The 18,573-nt window shown below is 37.1% G+C and overlaps 1 protein-coding gene across 1 annotated transcript in view; it reads left to right on the top strand.

The window, feature by feature from the left end:
* LOC131771696 (fibroblast growth factor receptor 3-like) overlaps positions 1 to 18,573 on the top strand; it is a 39,812-nt gene that overhangs the window by 11,496 nt on the left and 9,743 nt on the right. Inside the window, exons 3-9 of the mRNA XM_066168388.1 lie at positions 3,738 to 3,992; positions 7,023 to 7,292; positions 8,058 to 8,306; positions 12,416 to 12,685; positions 13,094 to 13,342; positions 16,013 to 16,264; positions 16,515 to 16,568. Coding sequence (XP_066024485.1) covers positions 3,738 to 3,992; positions 7,023 to 7,292; positions 8,058 to 8,306; positions 12,416 to 12,685; positions 13,094 to 13,342; positions 16,013 to 16,264; positions 16,515 to 16,568 — 1,599 coding nt within the window. The remainder of the gene's footprint in view (positions 1 to 3,737; positions 3,993 to 7,022; positions 7,293 to 8,057; positions 8,307 to 12,415; positions 12,686 to 13,093; positions 13,343 to 16,012; positions 16,265 to 16,514; positions 16,569 to 18,573) is intronic.

An 18,573-nucleotide genomic window follows, 5' to 3' on the forward strand; every position in this document is an offset into this window, starting at 1 on the left:
GTTACAATCAAGAATTTGCTCTCGGCTTATAGCCGATGGTTTTGCTTTTTCTTTTGGACAACACGAGTTTGTCAGGAGGTCTCTAACTTTTAGGGTCTCGGCTTATAGGTGAAGGAATATCATAATGGTAAAAGTTAAAGTGTGTTTTGTGTAGGGCACATTCACTTACAAGCCACACGATATCAGCTAAATTCAGAACACAAAATTATCACTTTAGCGTCTGTTTTGGAAAGGCTAGTTTTGCTGACTCTGGCAAAAATTGCGCAAAGCATTTGCATAAAGAATATTTGATCAATAACCTTATTTTTGTCATGTGGTTGCTCTTTTGGTGAAGTTTCAAAAGATCACCATGATAAGTTTACTTTCTTTGTCAACTACAACATAATGTTGTAGTTGACAAAGTAGTTGACAAAATAGTTGACAAAGTAGTTGACAATGTTATGTTTTAACGGTATTTTCCTGATACAACTACGTGTCTATTTGTCACTGTGGACTAGGCTTTCTCTGTTGAAATGCCACTTTTCAATGAACAACCTAAATTTTTTGGCATAATTCTGCCCTACTGAAACAATTTCACATTGAGCTTAATGCCACTTAAGTCAGTTTTCAATGCAATTCTCACATTCTTAGACATTTTATACCAATCAAATTTGCTTTTAGGTACCTTAGACCTCAACCCACCAACTGTAAACGACCTAAATTGTATCACATAGTCTGCATGCACAGGGCAAAGTCCACATAGGTAACAACCAAATAAGGAGCCCACATTGTTATGCTTTAAAAGATGATAGTTTCCTCTTTTTCTGATCTACTTTTAAATGTTCAAAGCACAGACACTGCAAAATATATTTGGTCAAATTGGAGTTTTAGTTTGCTTTCCAAAGCAAAATTATGTGAAAGATTATTTCTGGAGTAACTAGCTGTAAGTTAATAATTTAGATTCATCTCCAACAGACCAACAATAAGCATTGTCTTAGCCTGCAAACTGATTCAAAATGGATGCTCAAGTATGTATTGCAGACATCTTATGGATGAAATCTCTTTTTCTCCTGACAAAATTTTCAAATTCACAGATAAAGCAGCACTCAAAAGAATGAAGTGAAAAAGAAATTGGAGACAAAGATGGTTAAAGTGCCCAATTTAAATTAAGGTTTCAATTGAGGATCATGTTGACAACTTCAAGCTGTAAAAACAAGTTTGTTTTTAACACACATTCTTAACAGATTGCCAAAACTACATGAACCAGATACAAAATAGAAGCAAATGTATCACAAATAGGAAGTTTTGATGATGTGATGATTTTCGGTGAGAGTGAACCTATATTTTGTTGAAATATAGATAGGTTTATCTTTTGCTTTAAATGGTAGGTTAGAGGCAAATATCTTCCCAAGATTCAGTGGGTCATAACCAAATATGAAACCATGAAACTAGCAATAGATAGCAACGTTGTAGCGGTAGGAGATTTTTGAAGTGAACTTGTCCTTGGCAGGATTATTAGCCTGTTACATGTTAAAGGAGATTCAGTGAAAAGTTGATGCCAAAACATCCCTATGATTACCTAGCCATGAAGCACTTTAATTTTGTCTTTTAAATTACTTCTTGTTGACCATCAAAGCAATGATGACAAAGACAGGCACCATCTTTCAATTTCCTAATTTGGCTGTCTACAAACTTAACATCACTGTCTTGTTCGGAGCACACTTTTTTACTACATGTTATTCTTAAGTCTTTATTTATATCTCTTTTGAATCTGAAAGTCCTTACCTGTTTTAAAAGAATTAAAAACATCCGTTGTGTGCAAAAATGGAGAAAAGATGACGTAACGTTTCTGAACATCTATTACTTATGCAGATTTGAAATAAACTGTTGCACTGCTAACGTTGAAGAATTTTATGTAGCATAGATACTTAACTTCTGAAGCTTAGGATCTTTATGAAAATTGTCAGTAGCAGTTTTAAAGGTGACAATTGTGAATCATTCTTGGCGTTGCTTGAAAAGCAGGCATCTTATTAGGGTGAGTTAACTTACAAGCATGCAATCATTTATTCAGCTGGCCATGTTTTATCTAGAGTTAGAGTGGAAAGTGGGGGGCTGAGGGGGGAAAGGGGATAAGATGCCTGCCCGAAAGAGCTTGTATGACTGGTCGCGTTTACATACAGTTTATTGCGCCACTGACAATATACCTAAGGCGCAGTTTCCCACCCCAAGTGCGTAGTTTGAGCGTTACTTACAGGATTTTTTTGCCGTTTTTTTACCGAGTTAGTTTTAGCGAAGGATTTTAGGCTGTGTAAGAAGCACTAACTTCGAATCGTCGCCGGATGGACCCTTATTTGTTATTCGTTTTTACCATCCTGCACAAGAACACAAGCGTAGCTGGCCCCTACAGAGCTGGTTAAAAATTGAAACACCCACGGATTAGTTGTGCGTCACTGCATTTTTGAAAATGAGGGGATAAACAATCAAAATAAATTTACATGTATTTAAAAACCAGAAGCACTGTCTTCAACAACAACAAACTCGCATAAAGCTAATGCGAAAAAAAAAAAACTATGAGGTAGTTTTTCCATTTTCTACATCTGCAGTGAGTAAAGCTGCTGTTATTTCCATTGACAATGTTTCTTCCATTTGATCGCAATTGATGGTTGAAATGAGCAAACAACAATTACTGTACTCAAAGATTTACATTTCAAAATTGTTTTGATGCGCACAAGCATCTGAAATATTCATTTCCCATCTAGTAACGGTTCAGGACATCTTAACTCTTTAGCCCCTAAGAGTGACTAGCATATAATTTCTCCTCACTATATCATCCCTGAATCAAATTCATGAGAATAGAGGAGATGATCGCCAACTAAAGCAGCTCTTGACTGTTAAACAAATTCTCCTTGTCAGCCTCTTTGAAAATGTATGGAGAACAGTATGGAGAATACGCGTACTGATGTAAGCGTGTCAAGGGTTAATGGCAGACCAGTCCGGAAAGTTCATCCTATTTCCCTGCTAGTGATGCATGAGACAGAGCATGTTCTGATGAACACTTGAAAACTTCCACTAGTCTGTGTTCAGCTGTCCCCTGCTCCCTCCCCCTGAAAAGAAAAAAAACAATCAGCCTTTCTAAATGCACGGGTAGTTGCACACAGACTAAAAATTAAAAATTTTATTTTCATCAGAGTTGACCATCATTATTTTCTAGCAATGGGGAAATGAAGCAATTCGGCCTGTGATTGACAAGTAGAGCTAAACTGACCAATCAGAAACACTGTCTGCGGGCAAAGGAGTTTCCCAAAAGAAAAAAAACCTTGAGCCAGCAAAATTTCTATGGTTCACCTACGACCCTTACCTTCCTTTTGACGGTCATATACACCCTTGGTACAAACTTCTTTCTTTCCCCCAGCCTTCTGCTGCTGTAGAAATAAAAAACACAGAAATTTCTATCTTGTGCCATAGAAGAAATATATATTTTATACCATAGCCAAGGTAAGCTGTGGAAAAATTCAAGAGAAGTAAAATTTTGAACTTAGTACTTATTGCATAATAATCATGATACACTGTATATAATCTAGATGAAGCAAAGTAAAGCTAGAGGATATGGTAACTGCATTTAATAAAATGGCTATTTCACAGAACATAATCTATATCCTATTGTTTTTTACCACTTCCTAAAGTCATTATGGAGAATTTTTTCGTTGTAATAATGAGTCTATACCAAAGCCATACATTGTTGTATTCTTTCCTTTCAGTTCCACCAGGGAATATTTTACATAGTGATAACCAGACTGTGGATGAGGGTTTTAATCTGACTTTGTTTTGCAATTCAACTGGTAAACCACTTCCAAACATCACCTGGACCAGAGTGTCAGAGGATGAAGTCCTGTTTGTCGGAAATCCTTGGTATATTGTTAATATCAACAGGACTTACAGTGGGACATACCGCTGTATTGCAGACAATGGGGTTCCAAGTCAGGTTAACAGTACAATCTCCATCAATGTACTTTGTGAGTACACCTTGTACTATCAACTGCATGTATCTTTTATCCTTATTTACTTTGCCTAATTCATGTGACCTAGCTGTATTGGCAGGGAAATATTTATTTTATATACTGATAATTTTTTTTTTCAGTTTTTGACTGGTGTATAAAGCTTGCTCATATTTTAAAGTTTTATGTCTGCAATAATCAGATTAAAAAAGTGATGGGTGGTAAATTAAAAAAGTTATATGAACGCCTGAAAAAAAAAGAAACAATGAAATGAAGAACAGCATTGAGGCAAAATTTAATAAGTGGAGAGAGCTGTAATCACCAAACATGCAGCAAAGGGGAAGTTTTTTTTCCTAAAAATGGTTATCTCATTTCTCATGTACATGTTAATTTTTAGAGACCCTTAGAGGACAAAAATTTCATGCTGATGCAATACAAGAGTTTAATAATGCTTACGATGAAAAAACTTTATTCAATTTAACAGTCAACCAATGGATTTCTTGAATATCTCAGTCATTATATTCTTGCACTTGGTAGAGACTTTGAAATGAAAACATATATTTTCAGGGAGAGACGAAAAAAGAAAAATCACTTGCAGATGTTACCACGCAAAAGAATTTTATTTTGAACCATTTTCTAAGAGACACCAAGTGCACCGCTCTAACGCTACCATCGTGTTATCCCTTAACAGCTAAATTGTAGCAATGAGTCAGCGGAAATACCCTCTCAGCTGTGATTCGTGTTTCAGAATATTACATCACATTTTAAATCATTGAAAGCAACCCTCTAAGTGACTCACACTACTGTACATTATTATTTTTCGAACAGTGTTCTGTGAGAAAAAAGCATATTACATAATTTGACTTCACAACATCTCCGATGATCAAATTTCATAACAAAACGAGGGCCAATTTCTTTAAACGATTTAACCAATTTCCACATCTCTGCGATAAGAAGGGTTTGCATCTCTCTCAATACTAATCTCAACCTAAAAAGCAGCACTTAAGCTCTACAATTAGCATGACAGTTACAAAAACAACAAGAAGACAAAGCATATCAAAAAACAGAAACAACAACAACAACAACAAAAAACAAAAAAGCCGTGAAACACCGCACCGCAAGCTGTGCGAATTTATGTACACAATCAAGACTTGAATGCACTTGTGCTGATCTTACGACTTTGCATTCTAGTCAAAGACTAATCGTAGTAACATCTCCTAAAATAAGTGATGCTTGTGGAGTCAAAGTATATGTATATCACAACGGCGGTAAAGTGTAACACCTAGATGAAACAAATTACAACACTGTTTGCGGTTCTTAGAAGATGTTTATATTCAATAGATCAAAAAATATTGTAAGAGTTTTTGCTCATATATGCGTACATAGATACTGTTTTATCAAGCAAGAGCAATAACTGGTTACTTAGTAATGTCATCAGTCGTATCCCCTGCAGTGAACGGTATATTTGCAAATAACATTATATTTTCGATTACTTCAGAGCCAATTAATCAAATTAAAAGCTTTTTTCCTTTGTTTTTCTATTTTCTATTCTAATTGAAACAATTGAAGACACCATACATCTACACATGCACATGTACACGCCGGAAAAGAGTTTGCCTGGTTCCAAAGGAATTAAAAATCAAATTATCATTTTTACCCAGTTCTTGCCTAACAACCAATGTTGCCTTACAAGAAACAGTTCCAACAATTGCTTTGCCTCTGATTTTTGGGACTGATTTCGGTTGATTTGATAAATGTATATAAAAAAAGATGAACATGTAACAGGAAAACTAATTGGCTGCATTGTAACAAGTTTAGTGTAACATGAACAGCCTAACCAGTCCAAAATGTACAGTGGAGGGAAGAAAGCAATAAGTTGAACATCGCAAGTTTTGAATAGCGACTCTCTTCTTCACATCAGGAATTTTCATCCACTTTTGTTACCTGAGGAAAGCTCTACTTTTACAGTTAAGTTCGTCAGATTTTGACGGTAACGGCTTATGACATCTATTTCTATTCCAACCACCACAAACCCAAGTTACTGTGTAAAAGGGAAACAGAATGAGCCACATTTAGTTTTCATGTCTGCAAAATCTTTTTGTGTCAGCCTTTGCCTATTATGAACTCAGCAGAAAAGATGGCCTTGTCATACTCTTCGCACAGTTTGTTCAACGTTGCTGTTTGAAGACTTGTTTAATACATTTAAGAGCACACTGTAGGTAGCCAAACTAAGTAAAATTATTTACTGTTATCTCCAGAGGCGCTTTTAATTTTAACTACAGATTTGCTGTAACATTTGGTAATAGTTGTGATCGAAAGGAATTCATTGGAAATTAGCGCTGATTTTACTTGTTAACATTAAGTAGGTGCACCTTGTTAAAGAAAATTGTGAAAAATAAAAATCAATTGTTTATACCATCAAAGCTAAGTTGTTCGTTGGGAGGGCTTTTCTAGAACGCTCAGGATAACACTCATTGTAGTTGACAATGGGTGGTTTTTTCTGTCAAAGGGTTAATACTCACTTACCGGCAGGAGCTGATAACATTAATTAGGTGTTAGGTAACATTAAGTAGGTTGTTAACATTAAATAGGTGCACTTTAGTAACACACACAATTGTTAAGAAAATTATGAAAAATAAAAATCAATTGTTTACACTATCAAAGCTAAGTTGTTCGTTGGGAGGGCTTTTCTAGAACGCTTAGGATAACATGCATTGTAGTTGACCATGGGTGGTTTTTTTCTGTCAAAGGGATAATACTCACTTACCGGCAGGAGCTGATAATTCAGTAACAGACTTACTGTTGCACCTTAGTTGGATTTGCTGACCTGTATTATTTAACCAATAACTTCTGATTTCTTATTAAACATTTATTTTCAGCAAAATTGTATTCAATGTTCTCAACTTTCATTCTCAAACAAGCTAGAATATGCTTGTAATTATTTAATATGCATTTAATGTACTTTCACTTGATTTACCCACTTTCCTTACATTAGTAACATGAAATCAACTATTGTGCCAACATGATCTATCAAATTCATTTTTCCAGTTAAGCCAGATGATGTCACTTTGGAAAGGGACACAACAGAGAACAATGGCTGCACTGAAATGTGGGTGAATTTCACATGCAACTCATCTGAAGCCAATCCACCAGTGTATGACTATGTGCTCCTTAGGAATGAAACAGATGTTGGTTTAAGTGAAAGAGGAACATGGATAGAGAAAATATCACGAGGAGAAACATTTGTTTACAAATGTCAGGCGTATCAGCAAGTTGACAATGTCACGAGTACAAACAACATTTCTCTATCTGTGAAAGGTAAACTTTAGATATTTAATACTCGTAGACTAGTGTAATATTCTGAGCCCTTTTGTTACTTCTGTTGCGAACGCACCGACAAATTTCAAAACGGTTACACGAACCATACAATTTATTCGTAACCAGTGGTTTCTGAAACATCATAGACTTAAATTACACTACAGACAACTACCGACAACAATAATTACGATCACAAAGCGAAAAATCAAATGGCAAACGACAGCGCAAAACGTACCTGACGGTTTGGATAGAAGTAGTACGCGAGATGCAACAAAGAAACGATCATAGCATGGTAAACTGCTTAACATTACTGTTCTTTTCGCGCGAAAATTTCAATATATGTATACGGACGCTAGGGGACTGAAGCCTAATTTGCAGATAAACCACTGGCCCTTAAATTTGTTGTAACAACCTCAATATGTAAAAAGGAACGGTGAAGATCATTGTTCTACATTAAACCGGTTATTTGCCGAAAATGTGTGCCGACTGACAGAGGTCAAATTTAACTTTTATGGCATTTACGAGTATCCAATTTGATGGGGTGATACTTTTACAACCAAGACTTTTTAGGAGATTAAGTCATCGATTATTTGAAACAGGTATTATTTGAAAGATCTCGTATCCCGTGGAACTCCAGTCCACAGGTTTTTCAAAAGTTGTTCATCCAGGTTTTTTCATGCGAGTTATGTTTTCCAATGTGTACTTTTAGTCATGCTTTTGTTTCTCATTACCAAAACACTCCTTTTCCTTGTTCATCCCTTCCAGTTCCAGCTGCTGTGGAACAGATACAAAACCTAACAGTGGACGAAGGTAGAAATGTTACAAAGGAGTGCAATGTGACTGCAGGGACTCCTCCTCTAAATGTCTCTTGGAAGAATCTTAAAACTGGTCTAGTCATTAAAGGAAAGCTACTGACTATCATTAACATCAGAAGAAATCAGAGTGGAGAATACAGATGCATTGCAAATAACACTTGTGGAAATGAATCAACAGGGATGTTCATCGATGTGCATTGTAAGAACCTATATAATGTCTTCATTAGGCTTGATAATGTTTGTCATTCAATGCTAATAAGTGTGTTGTACAACTCTGTATTGAGCCGTACAGCAATATTTCAGTGCTTCGTCTTCCCAGATATCGTATTGTAATGTAGATTTAGTAAGAGTTAAATATCCTTTTGATTGTAAGTTCTTCGTAGAGTAAAAGAGGAGGTGTTCGATGTAAAAATTGAGAAATGTATTTCATAGGAATGAAAGATCCTTAAGAGAGAATGTTACCATCGGTCAAACATTTGGTGGCAACAGCTGAAAAATCAATTTCGCCCATATTTCAAAATTAATTAGGGTCTTAATTGCAAATAAATCACAGCATACATCGTTTGGCTGAATATCGATTTATTTTCGAGAAAATCGATAATAACTAAATTCCGCCAAATTCCAATTTTTGAACCGCAAAATCTTACACGAATCTAGGAGCGTCGCGTCACGAACTGAAAAACCCTGGACCGATAAAAAGTAATAGATCTTGAAAAAAAAACATACGTTGTTAGCAGTTTGAGCAATTCTCGACCATTTATATACACAATCTAATTGAATTTATCCGAACTACTTCTAACAACATCGCAAATGAGTCAAAAGTAACCCGTTAGTTAACTATGTGCTACTGAAAATCTGGCTTTTAGACGGCGAAGTGTAGTTCTTTTCGATCTCCAAAGACGATTTAATACAATTTTAAAGTTGGATGATAAAATGCGCCGATTCGTCTGTGCCGTCAATTAACCTAAAATGTAAACATACACGTAAACTCTATAGTTACGCATTTTACGTCCAATCTACAACTCGATCGTACCTTCCATGTTGCTGTTTCGAAGAAGAGGGCTTAAGTGCTGAAATTGTTGTATCGTTCTCATAAATGCAAAGCAACTAGGCAGGATTGTCAACGCCTCCTGATCATGCTCTTACAAAGCTTATTTCGGGGTGTTTGATTTGAGGTTTTTCTATTCCCATTTCGTTGTAAAGGAGGCTGTATTTACTTCACCTAAGAGATCTTTGCCAAAATATTAGTATTCAACCGAACCGCGAACCAAATGTAAGCGGAATGTCGCTAGTTCAGAAGCATGTTTCTCGTTTGCGAAATAACCCTAATTAATTCAAAATGGGATCTGCTGATATCGATAACTCCGCAAAAATAGAACAAGTGGCTTTGAGAACTTAGGTAAAGATTTGAATATACGAAATAGGAGCAAATTAAACAATCATCTAATATATAATGATTAAATAAGTCATGGTCTTTTTTGAATTATTGTTTTAGGTAGATAATGCTCATTTTAGGACATAAAGAGCGAAAGATCTGCAAAGGGCATAGCCCATCACTGCAGATATGCGTTAAAGCAAAGGGCAGTGTTGGAAAATTTTTTTCATTTAAAAGCAGCTATATTGGGGTCAAAACCACAACTTTCACTGAAATTTTTTTGTACTAGCTAACGTTCAACAGATTTACATTGATACGACTTCTTCCCCAGAGGCTACACTGCCTTATGAAGTTACTGGTGCCGGCGGTAAAACTACAATCCAGGTAGCAGGTACTCATATTCACATTTATCTCTACCTAGTACTGGTCCAAAAAAGCTTACGTTTAGTGATAAAACAATTCCTGCGTATCTCGAAACTCAAGAAACGCTTAGAGTAATCTTTATAGAGGGCTGAAAATTAAAAGCCTGCTATCTTCTGAGTTGTGAGGAACTCTTCCTTTTCAAACATACCGGAGCCCTTGCTGTACTTAGCTCTTCGTATTGCCTTCGAAATGTTAATAGGATCAGCTTTTTTCCCGCTGCGTTCTCCCTCTCGGAATACTTCAGTAAGATAGATTTTCTTAGCATCGGTGAGGTTCTTTCTTGTTACCATCGCTGACTTCAGAGCCCATCCCATCAGTAGTGCTGGACGTTTATCCTCTGACGATATATATACATCTTCGTCAACAGTTTCAGGAGCGGTGCCAGCGACATGCTCCAGTTAAGCTGCCTACAATGTCATTACCTTGTCGTTTTCTTTTTTAAGGCATACTTGTGTTTGACGTAGTTTAGCTGTTTTTCTAAGGACAAGGAACGCTGCAGGGACTTGATACACCCTCCGCTGGACAATGAAACAGCCCAATTCCTTTTTCACTGGTCTCGTCGTCATCACTGTCATCCTCTCTTTCTGAAACCTTTGCCAATTATTTTGTTTGTTTTTCGCTTCATCTAGCTTTGAGGGTTTGAAAAGAAACTTTGCAAATCGTATTATTTGTATGCTTTTTTAACTGAGAAAGAAGGCCACTGCTTTGTTGACAGAAACTACTCCAAGGTAAATAGTATTTAACGCAATCAACTCCATACGCTCTCCACACTAGTTTACCATCGTTGGTTTATACAATGTTATTAATAAAACTTACTCCTTCCCTCTTCACTGGCGTTGACCTTGTAGCAGGTACGTTGCGGACCGCTCACTGTCGCGCTGACTCCCATCATTCCGCCAGGTGACTCACGGCCTTCATCATTTGCGATGTTGTCTCGATTTCGTGGCAAGCTTTCGCGGCTAGTTTTGAGATAGATTCTCATCTGACCTTTCATTGTGGCGGCCTTACAGTCACACTTGGTCAAGTGCCTCTACCGATACTTGCTGTCAGCGGTTACGCGAAAACCAACCTCTTAATTTTATCTAAAAGTCTGACTGTAATTAATTTTGAAATAAATTACGACCATAGAAAAGTAAGAAAGCAGAAGGGTCCAAAACTTCTCAAGAGTAGAATGCAGTAATTGTAGCAGTGGTGTTAATCACCGAATTAGGTTGATCTTTCGCTCGTTTTGTCCTAAAAACGAGTTCTATCTACCTAAACAATAATTTACAAATTTAAAAATATACTCAACATGGAAGTAAGAGGATATTATATTAAATAAGTTGTAGATTGGATGTAAAATGCGTAACTGTAGATTTTGCGTGTATGTTGACGTTTTCTGCTAATTGACGGCACCATCGAATCGGCGCATTATATCCAACTTTAAAATTTGATTAAATCCCGCTGAATCATTTCACCAACAAATCGTTTGGAAATCGAAGAGAACTACACTTGCCTTCCAAAAGGCAGATTTTCACCAAACTATTTTGTGTAGCACATAGTTAACTAACGGGTTACTTTTAACCTATTTTAAATGTAGTTAGAAGTAGATCGGATAAATTCAATTAGATTGTGTAAATAAATAGTCAAGAATTGCTCAAACTGCGAAAAACATGTATTTTGATGTTGTTTTTCGAGATTTGGTACTATTTATCGGTCCAGGGTTTTTCAATTTGTGACGCGACGCTCCGAGATGCGTCTGAAATTTTAAAGTTCAAAAGCAGCATTTTGGCGGAATTCAGTAATTATCAATTTTCTCGAAAAGAAATCGATATTCAACCAAACGAAGTATGCAATTGTTTCTTAGGCCTACCTAGCTTGAGAATATGAGCTAAATTGATTTTTTTGGCTGTTGCCACCATATTTTGAAAATGTTCGATGTTTTGCCACATTTGCTCTTAAGTTTTGAAAATGTGTCAAAGCCAAGTGATACAGATTCATTTTAAAGTCCTGTCAATCACTATCCCACTGAGATTATAATCAAACTCTTGCCGTTGTTTGGTATATTACTTCCGACCTTAGATTTGTAGTAAGATTGTAATGGAGTAGAAGCAGTTATCACCTTTTCTTTCTCCCAATGTCATTAGAAATCGAATACGGATATGGTGAAGTGAAATATTTGGGGTTCTATTCTAAGATGAAAACAACAGTCTAACATTTCTTGCTTAATTTTCCAGATAGCCGATAATGGATTAAAGTTAAGGATAACTTTCCTCCACAATCTGTTAGTAAACTCTAAACTAACAGACTACAAACATATATCAAATGTTACCCAAATACTCCACTATGTCACTTCACCGTCCAGTTGATTGCACAAAAAACACAGCATATGCCAATCGCCCTAAAAAGTTTATACAAACCCTGACGCTATGTTATGCGCTTATAATCCACCCATCTCTTTATTCCTTACTATGTTAGTAACAACAGAGTGATATTAACATAAATGTGATGTTTCACAATACTTTCTTCAGTTAAGCCAGATTATGTCACTTTGGAAAGGAACACAACAGAGAACAACGGCTGCATAGATACGTGGGTGAATTTCACCTGTAAATCATCTGAAGCCAATCCACCAGTGTATAACTATGTGCTCCTTAAGAATGAAACAGATGTTGGTTTAAGTGAAAAAGGAACATGGATAGAGAAAATATCACGAGGAGAAACATTTGTTTACAAATGTCAGGCGTATCAGCAAGTTGACAATGCCACGAGTACAAACAATATTTTTCTATCTGTGAAAGGTAAAATTTAGATATTTAATATACGCAGGCTAGTGTTATATTGAACCCTTTTATTTTCCCATATATAAAAGAAACGGTGAAAATCATTGTTTTACATTAAACCGGTTGTTTGCCGAAAATGTGTGCAGACTGACAGACGTCAAATTTAATTTTGATGAGATTTACGTGTATCCAATTTGATGGGGTCATACTTTTGCAACCGAGACTTTTTAGGAAATAAAGCCATCGCTAATTTGAAACAGGTTTTATTTGAAAGGTCTCATATCCCATGGAACTCCAGTCCACTGGTTTTTCAAAGCTGTTTATCCGTTGTTTTTTCATGCGAGTTATGTTTTCCAAGATGTATTTTTACTCATGCTTTTGGTTCTCATTATCAAAACACTCCTTTTTCCCGTTCATCCCTTCCAGTTCCAACCGCTGTGGAACAGATACAAGAAGTAACAGTGGAAGAAGGTAGAAATGTGACAAAGGAGTGCAATGTAACTGCAGGAACTCCTCCTCTAAATGTCTCTTGGAAGAATGTCAAAACTGGTCAAGTTACTAAGGAGAAGCTACTGACTATCATTCGCATCAGAAGAAATCAGAGTGGAGAGTACAGATGCATTGCAAACAACACTTGTGGAAATGAATCAACAACGATGTTCATTAATGTGCAGTGTAAGATCATACACAAGGCATTTTTTTTTTATACAAGTTTGTATTATAAAGGTTTAGTGATATTTATTTCGGTAGCGAAATGAGGCACATGTTCCCTTTACTCACTGTGAGGCACCGCCCACACGTATCCGTATTCATTTGAAAACGCAACTTTTTTCCCCGTTTATAAAAAATTCGTGTCCACACGTAGCGTTTTCGCATCGTTTTCGAGTGGATTAAAACTGATATTGTGACGTCAACGTTTTCGAAAAGTTCCGATCGGATCTAAGTTCACCGGTCAATTTCATCTGCCACCCAAAGTTCGTTTGGTGTAGATGAAAGTAGCTGCATAGCTAAGCGTTTTTTTTTCTCTTTTTCGGCCAGTCGAAGATACATTTTTTCTTCAAGCCGTAACATTCTTTTATACAGGCAAAACTGTGCTAAAACATGGCATAAGGGAGACAGTTTTCTTACAGTACATGAAAAAGACGAAATACGCGGGGAAAAAGTTTGCGCGGTTTTGCGAACAGCAGATCGATTGAAATTTTAATGTAATAGACATACCTGCTGCTGCTGCTCTCGACAAACTTCTTGACAAGTTCTTTAATGATGTCCGCAAGCAAAATGGTGGCATGTAGGAACCAGACAGTATTTAAAGCTTTCACAAAGGCATACTCGAGTTATCTTCGTCGTATTCGTCTTTTTTATTTGCCGATAGCCTTTCTCGAAAAGTTCTACAAAGTAAGTTCAGCTCCCAAGCGATACCACTCCTTCTTTCTTAGCGTCAACAAACATCGGCTCAATTTCAACCTGTCTTTAATCTTGTTCAGTCTGCACCCTATTAACCACGTTGCAGCTTCTGCAAAACACCAAAAATTGGACAATAAACGTTAAAAGATCCTTGAGTCGTTTTCGATTGCCCTTCATTTATTCATTTGAGGTTGACTTTGAACAAAGTTAGGTGTTAGTTTGCAGTTTCTGCGAAGAAACGCTTTGTGCTCTGCAGATTTCGGGCATTTGACAAAACTCTCGGCAAAAGAGCTACTTATAAAAGTTGTATCACGGTTCTTTTCATGAAATTTTGCATCATTTGGAACTATGTGTGTTAAACGAATATTTTGAAACTTTTGACAACACAAAGTCCAGTTTTTATTGGAAGCCAATGAAATGCTCTCGTACTTAGGATTTGACCGAATCATCAATGGTCGTTCCGCTTGAACTGAAATCTTTCTCCTTCTATTTAAACCATGAGATATGATAAATATCTTGCTGACCTCGTTTTTCTCGGTCCGTACTGTAAGTTACGAACTTGTTTTTTCGTTCGGATTTATGGCCTAAGTGGTAAGGGGAAAAAGCTCGGTCCGAGATCTTCAGCATCACTTGTATTACAGAAGCTAACCCACCCGCCAAATATGTAATCTACAGAGATGAGACTAGGATTGTTGGTAAGCTCAGTCGCAGAGCGAGTGACCTTCGGGTGCAAACCATCAAACCTTTATGGGGTTGGACAGATGGCAGATGTTTCTCTGGACGTGCTTTGTAGGTGAAACTGTCGTGATTCTGTATGATATGCGTTCACGTTCATGTGTGTTATTGCTTGCGACACAATTCTAAATGGAGTCTAGCAGAGAAAAAGGTAGAGAGATGCATCAGCTAGTTTGTGATCAAGTCGCTCATTGTCAGTAAACCTGCTAGAACGCGTGAAGGATCAATCAAAGCGCACGAAAGAAAATGAGCAACCGGCGAGCTTTGTTATGGTGGGTTAAGGAATTTTTTTTATTGGAAGAAAGGCTGATTACGAAAATTTCACGCATAAAATTGTTTTACATTAAGTGAACTTAATACTATCGCTAAAACATCTGAATTTGCTCCATAATGACAGATGAAAAGCAATGATATGAAAAGGCAACAACCTATGCAGTGTCTACAGACTTGCTTGGATGTGAGGCTTCACCATGTAAAAAAAATGGTGATTATTTCTCAACGTTCTTCATCACGCTTTCGTGACGTAAAGAATAATTTTTTGCATTGTTCAAGGGTAAAGGTGTAACTCGTGGAAGCACTTAATTCCGTGCTATACAAGTCAAGTTAAAATTTCACTCAGTTCTTCCACGCGATGTCAAATCCCCAGGCGTGTAATATGGGCGAACTGTGGACTAAATTATATAAAAACATGCAATAACGCAATAAAACATGCATTTGACGTAATCAAACATTAACTGAACACAAGCAATCAGGCGGCTGACCAATAATCTCAGGCACAAAGGAAATAAATTAGATATGTAATTCCGCTTGGGTATTAAGGCTTGTTCACGTTCTATAACAATTGCTGAGCACTAATTTCCTACCAGACGTGGATTTATACTTGACAATCATGCCGCTATGTTCCTATGCCAGTAACGCCATGGAAATACCTAATTAGATACATCACTGTTCGCAGAATTAACTTGATTATCTGTGCCGCGACGCTCCTTGTTACATTCTACTTTAGCTTTTACTAAAGAAATCAATTTTAAGAGTGTAAAAAGTTAACGACATACTGCTTGTTGCTGATGAGTGCATTTTAGCAGACAATTTCAAATGACTCGAAACAACAGCCTTCATTGCCCCCAGTATTAAAAAAAAAATCAAATAATCCCACTAAAAGACATTCAAGAATTTTGCCTAATTATTTGGATTTTTTCCGGATAGATCACCCATATATAACCAGCGAAGGCCCTCATGTTCATCAGGTACAAGAAGGAAGTCGTACCTCTTATCCTTGTCCCATAGATGGTAACCCACCACCTGACTTTAAGTGGTACAGCGGGAAGTGTACTAGTCGTCTCATAAATAGTGGAAAGAATCTCTCAATTTCTGAGACGTCGTCATCAGACAGTGGATGGTATACATGTCTTGCAACAAATAAGTTGGGAGATAAGATTATCGATCTCTATCTGAATGGTAAGTTGGAGTGTTGTCTTCAAATAACCTATTTTCAATGAGAGTGTTCATAACAGAGACATCTCTTCTTGAAACGTTTAAGCTTCGCTGTTCTTTTCTCGATCCTCGTTGATCTTTTCTGAAGTAATGATCATTTAATTTCCACGTAAGGCTTTTGAGGTTAATTTTGTTTAATATAAAAGAAAAAAAAACAACGACACACCACTTGAGGTTGCTCGAGTCGCATTTGGATGATCCATTTTCTCTTAAGTCGCAGAGAAACCAACTGCTTCAAGTGTCTCACCAACCGTACCAGGATCTGAAGGTAGGGTCTTATGTTCGGCTCGCATATATTCAGTGCCGCTTGAACCTTTTTGTAATTCGCGCGAAGCGTACAAACCGAAAGCCTCCGGCATTGGTTGAGATCAGACTTAAAGTAGACATTTCCCTTGATGTTACATATACGGGCTAAATCACGTTATACGGAACTATGACTGCACGTTATATTTACGATCGTCCTATATGAAAATCCTCCATCTATCAAACAATAAAATATGAGTGCATTCCTTTCTTCTGGTCCAACTCGCACTTGAAAGAAGGCTTTTTTGAAATCTCCAGTTACCGCCACGGGGTAAAATGCCCTCCGACCAAGACGCTCTAAAGCATATTCTGCAGTGGTGAATCAGTGTTTAGACCTTCCTTTAGGGATGTTGCATTACTCCGGGCCTGGGCGGGGGCGTCATATACAATTCTCAACTTTGTACTTTCTGCACTTGCGATACCCTTGTGAGGAATATAGCACTCCTTTCCTTCGACGGTGAACTGCTTCTGAATCACTGCATTGCATTCGTCTATACTATTTGACTTTTCCAGTTTCCGAACAAAGGTTTGCTACTCTTCGTCGGCTCCCTTCTTTGTTAGTTTCCAAGGGAGAGTGGTTCCCTTTTTCACGGGAGTCATGTCTCGTTCCATCCCTCGTCGCTTTTTTGCAGCTGTTCCATGAACTCTTCGTAGACCACAGCTTGAGCTCCTGTAGGTGGATCTGCCAACCCAAGAACGTTTAGTTTACCAAATTCTTCGTAGTCTTCGCTCGACGTTTGAGTGAAAAAGATGTTGGTGGTGTTGATTTCTTTACCAGGCAAAGTGATACTTCAACCCATCTTCGTGTAAGTAGCTACCGGGTCCCATTCTCTTCCCGCGCGTTGATGTGTATTGGCAGTACTTGAAATGTTTGCCACGTGACGATTCCAGAAATCTTTGTGCAAACACAAGGATCCGATTGGCAACTCATTCATCATTCGATATTCTTAGTGACTGATTTGCAATTCTTCTTTTAGTTTGATATATTGGGAGTCTTTGGACCAAATTTTAACACTTCGAAAACTGGAAATAATGATCTTTAAGAGAAACACAGAGGCGTCCAGAGTTTTTGAGGAGAGTCTCACGAGACTCTCAGAAAAACAATTTGCCCATAGCCGGTATTTCCATTTCAAGTTTTTTTTTTACTTAAAAAAGGCCGCGGTAGAACTCGTTATTTTTTTCCATTCAGGTGTTTTATCTAAAATCCCTAATCCATTACGGTGAGATTTTTCACCCTCCTCGTCAAATTTCCTAAATAAATCTTTCGCCAGGCTTTTCGTGGACTTTTGCCAAAGGACCATTCTCCTTTTTTCGCTTTCCCCATTCACAGTCTAGTGATATACGCAGACAGATAGCAAAGATCACCATGTGCAACTGAAATCAGGAGATGTTTACGCGACTGAAATCCAAGGACCAGGGTGTTTTGCCCCGAAAAATACTTTTGGCTGATTCACACTTAGTTCGAAAATGCGTTTTAGTAAATAACTCGCGGTTGCTTTGATATTTTTCTTGGAAACTGTAGTTAAAATAGCAATGCTTGGTTTGATATGAAAAAGAAAAAATTCCGAAAAAATTGGCCCTGGAAGGTCAACCGTTTCCTTAAATAGCATTACAGTTTTAAAATGTGTAGTTTGTAATAACACAGGACCTCCCTGTAACAAATTCTGATTCGAGCCTCTAGAAAAGGTATTGATACCACCATCAATTGATTTTAGTTTAGAATGATGAATGATAAAATTGAAAATTTCATGTCGATCAGAGAATCATGAAGTCGTATTCTATTTTCCCCAGTTAAGCCGTTGCCACTTCATCCCAAACAAATCCCGCATATCAGCGGTTTATTTTTATTATTTTTAACAAACTTTTAGAACTATTTCATCAAAATAGGACGTTCTTTGATGTTACGAAATAAATTGGAGTAAAATATGCAAAGTTAATTAATTAGTATGAGTCTGGAACTTAGCGAAGAC

Source organism: Pocillopora verrucosa, chromosome 6 (genome assembly GCF_036669915.1).
Source record: "Pocillopora verrucosa isolate sample1 chromosome 6, ASM3666991v2, whole genome shotgun sequence".
Taxonomy (NCBI): domain Eukaryota; kingdom Metazoa; phylum Cnidaria; class Anthozoa; order Scleractinia; family Pocilloporidae; genus Pocillopora; species Pocillopora verrucosa.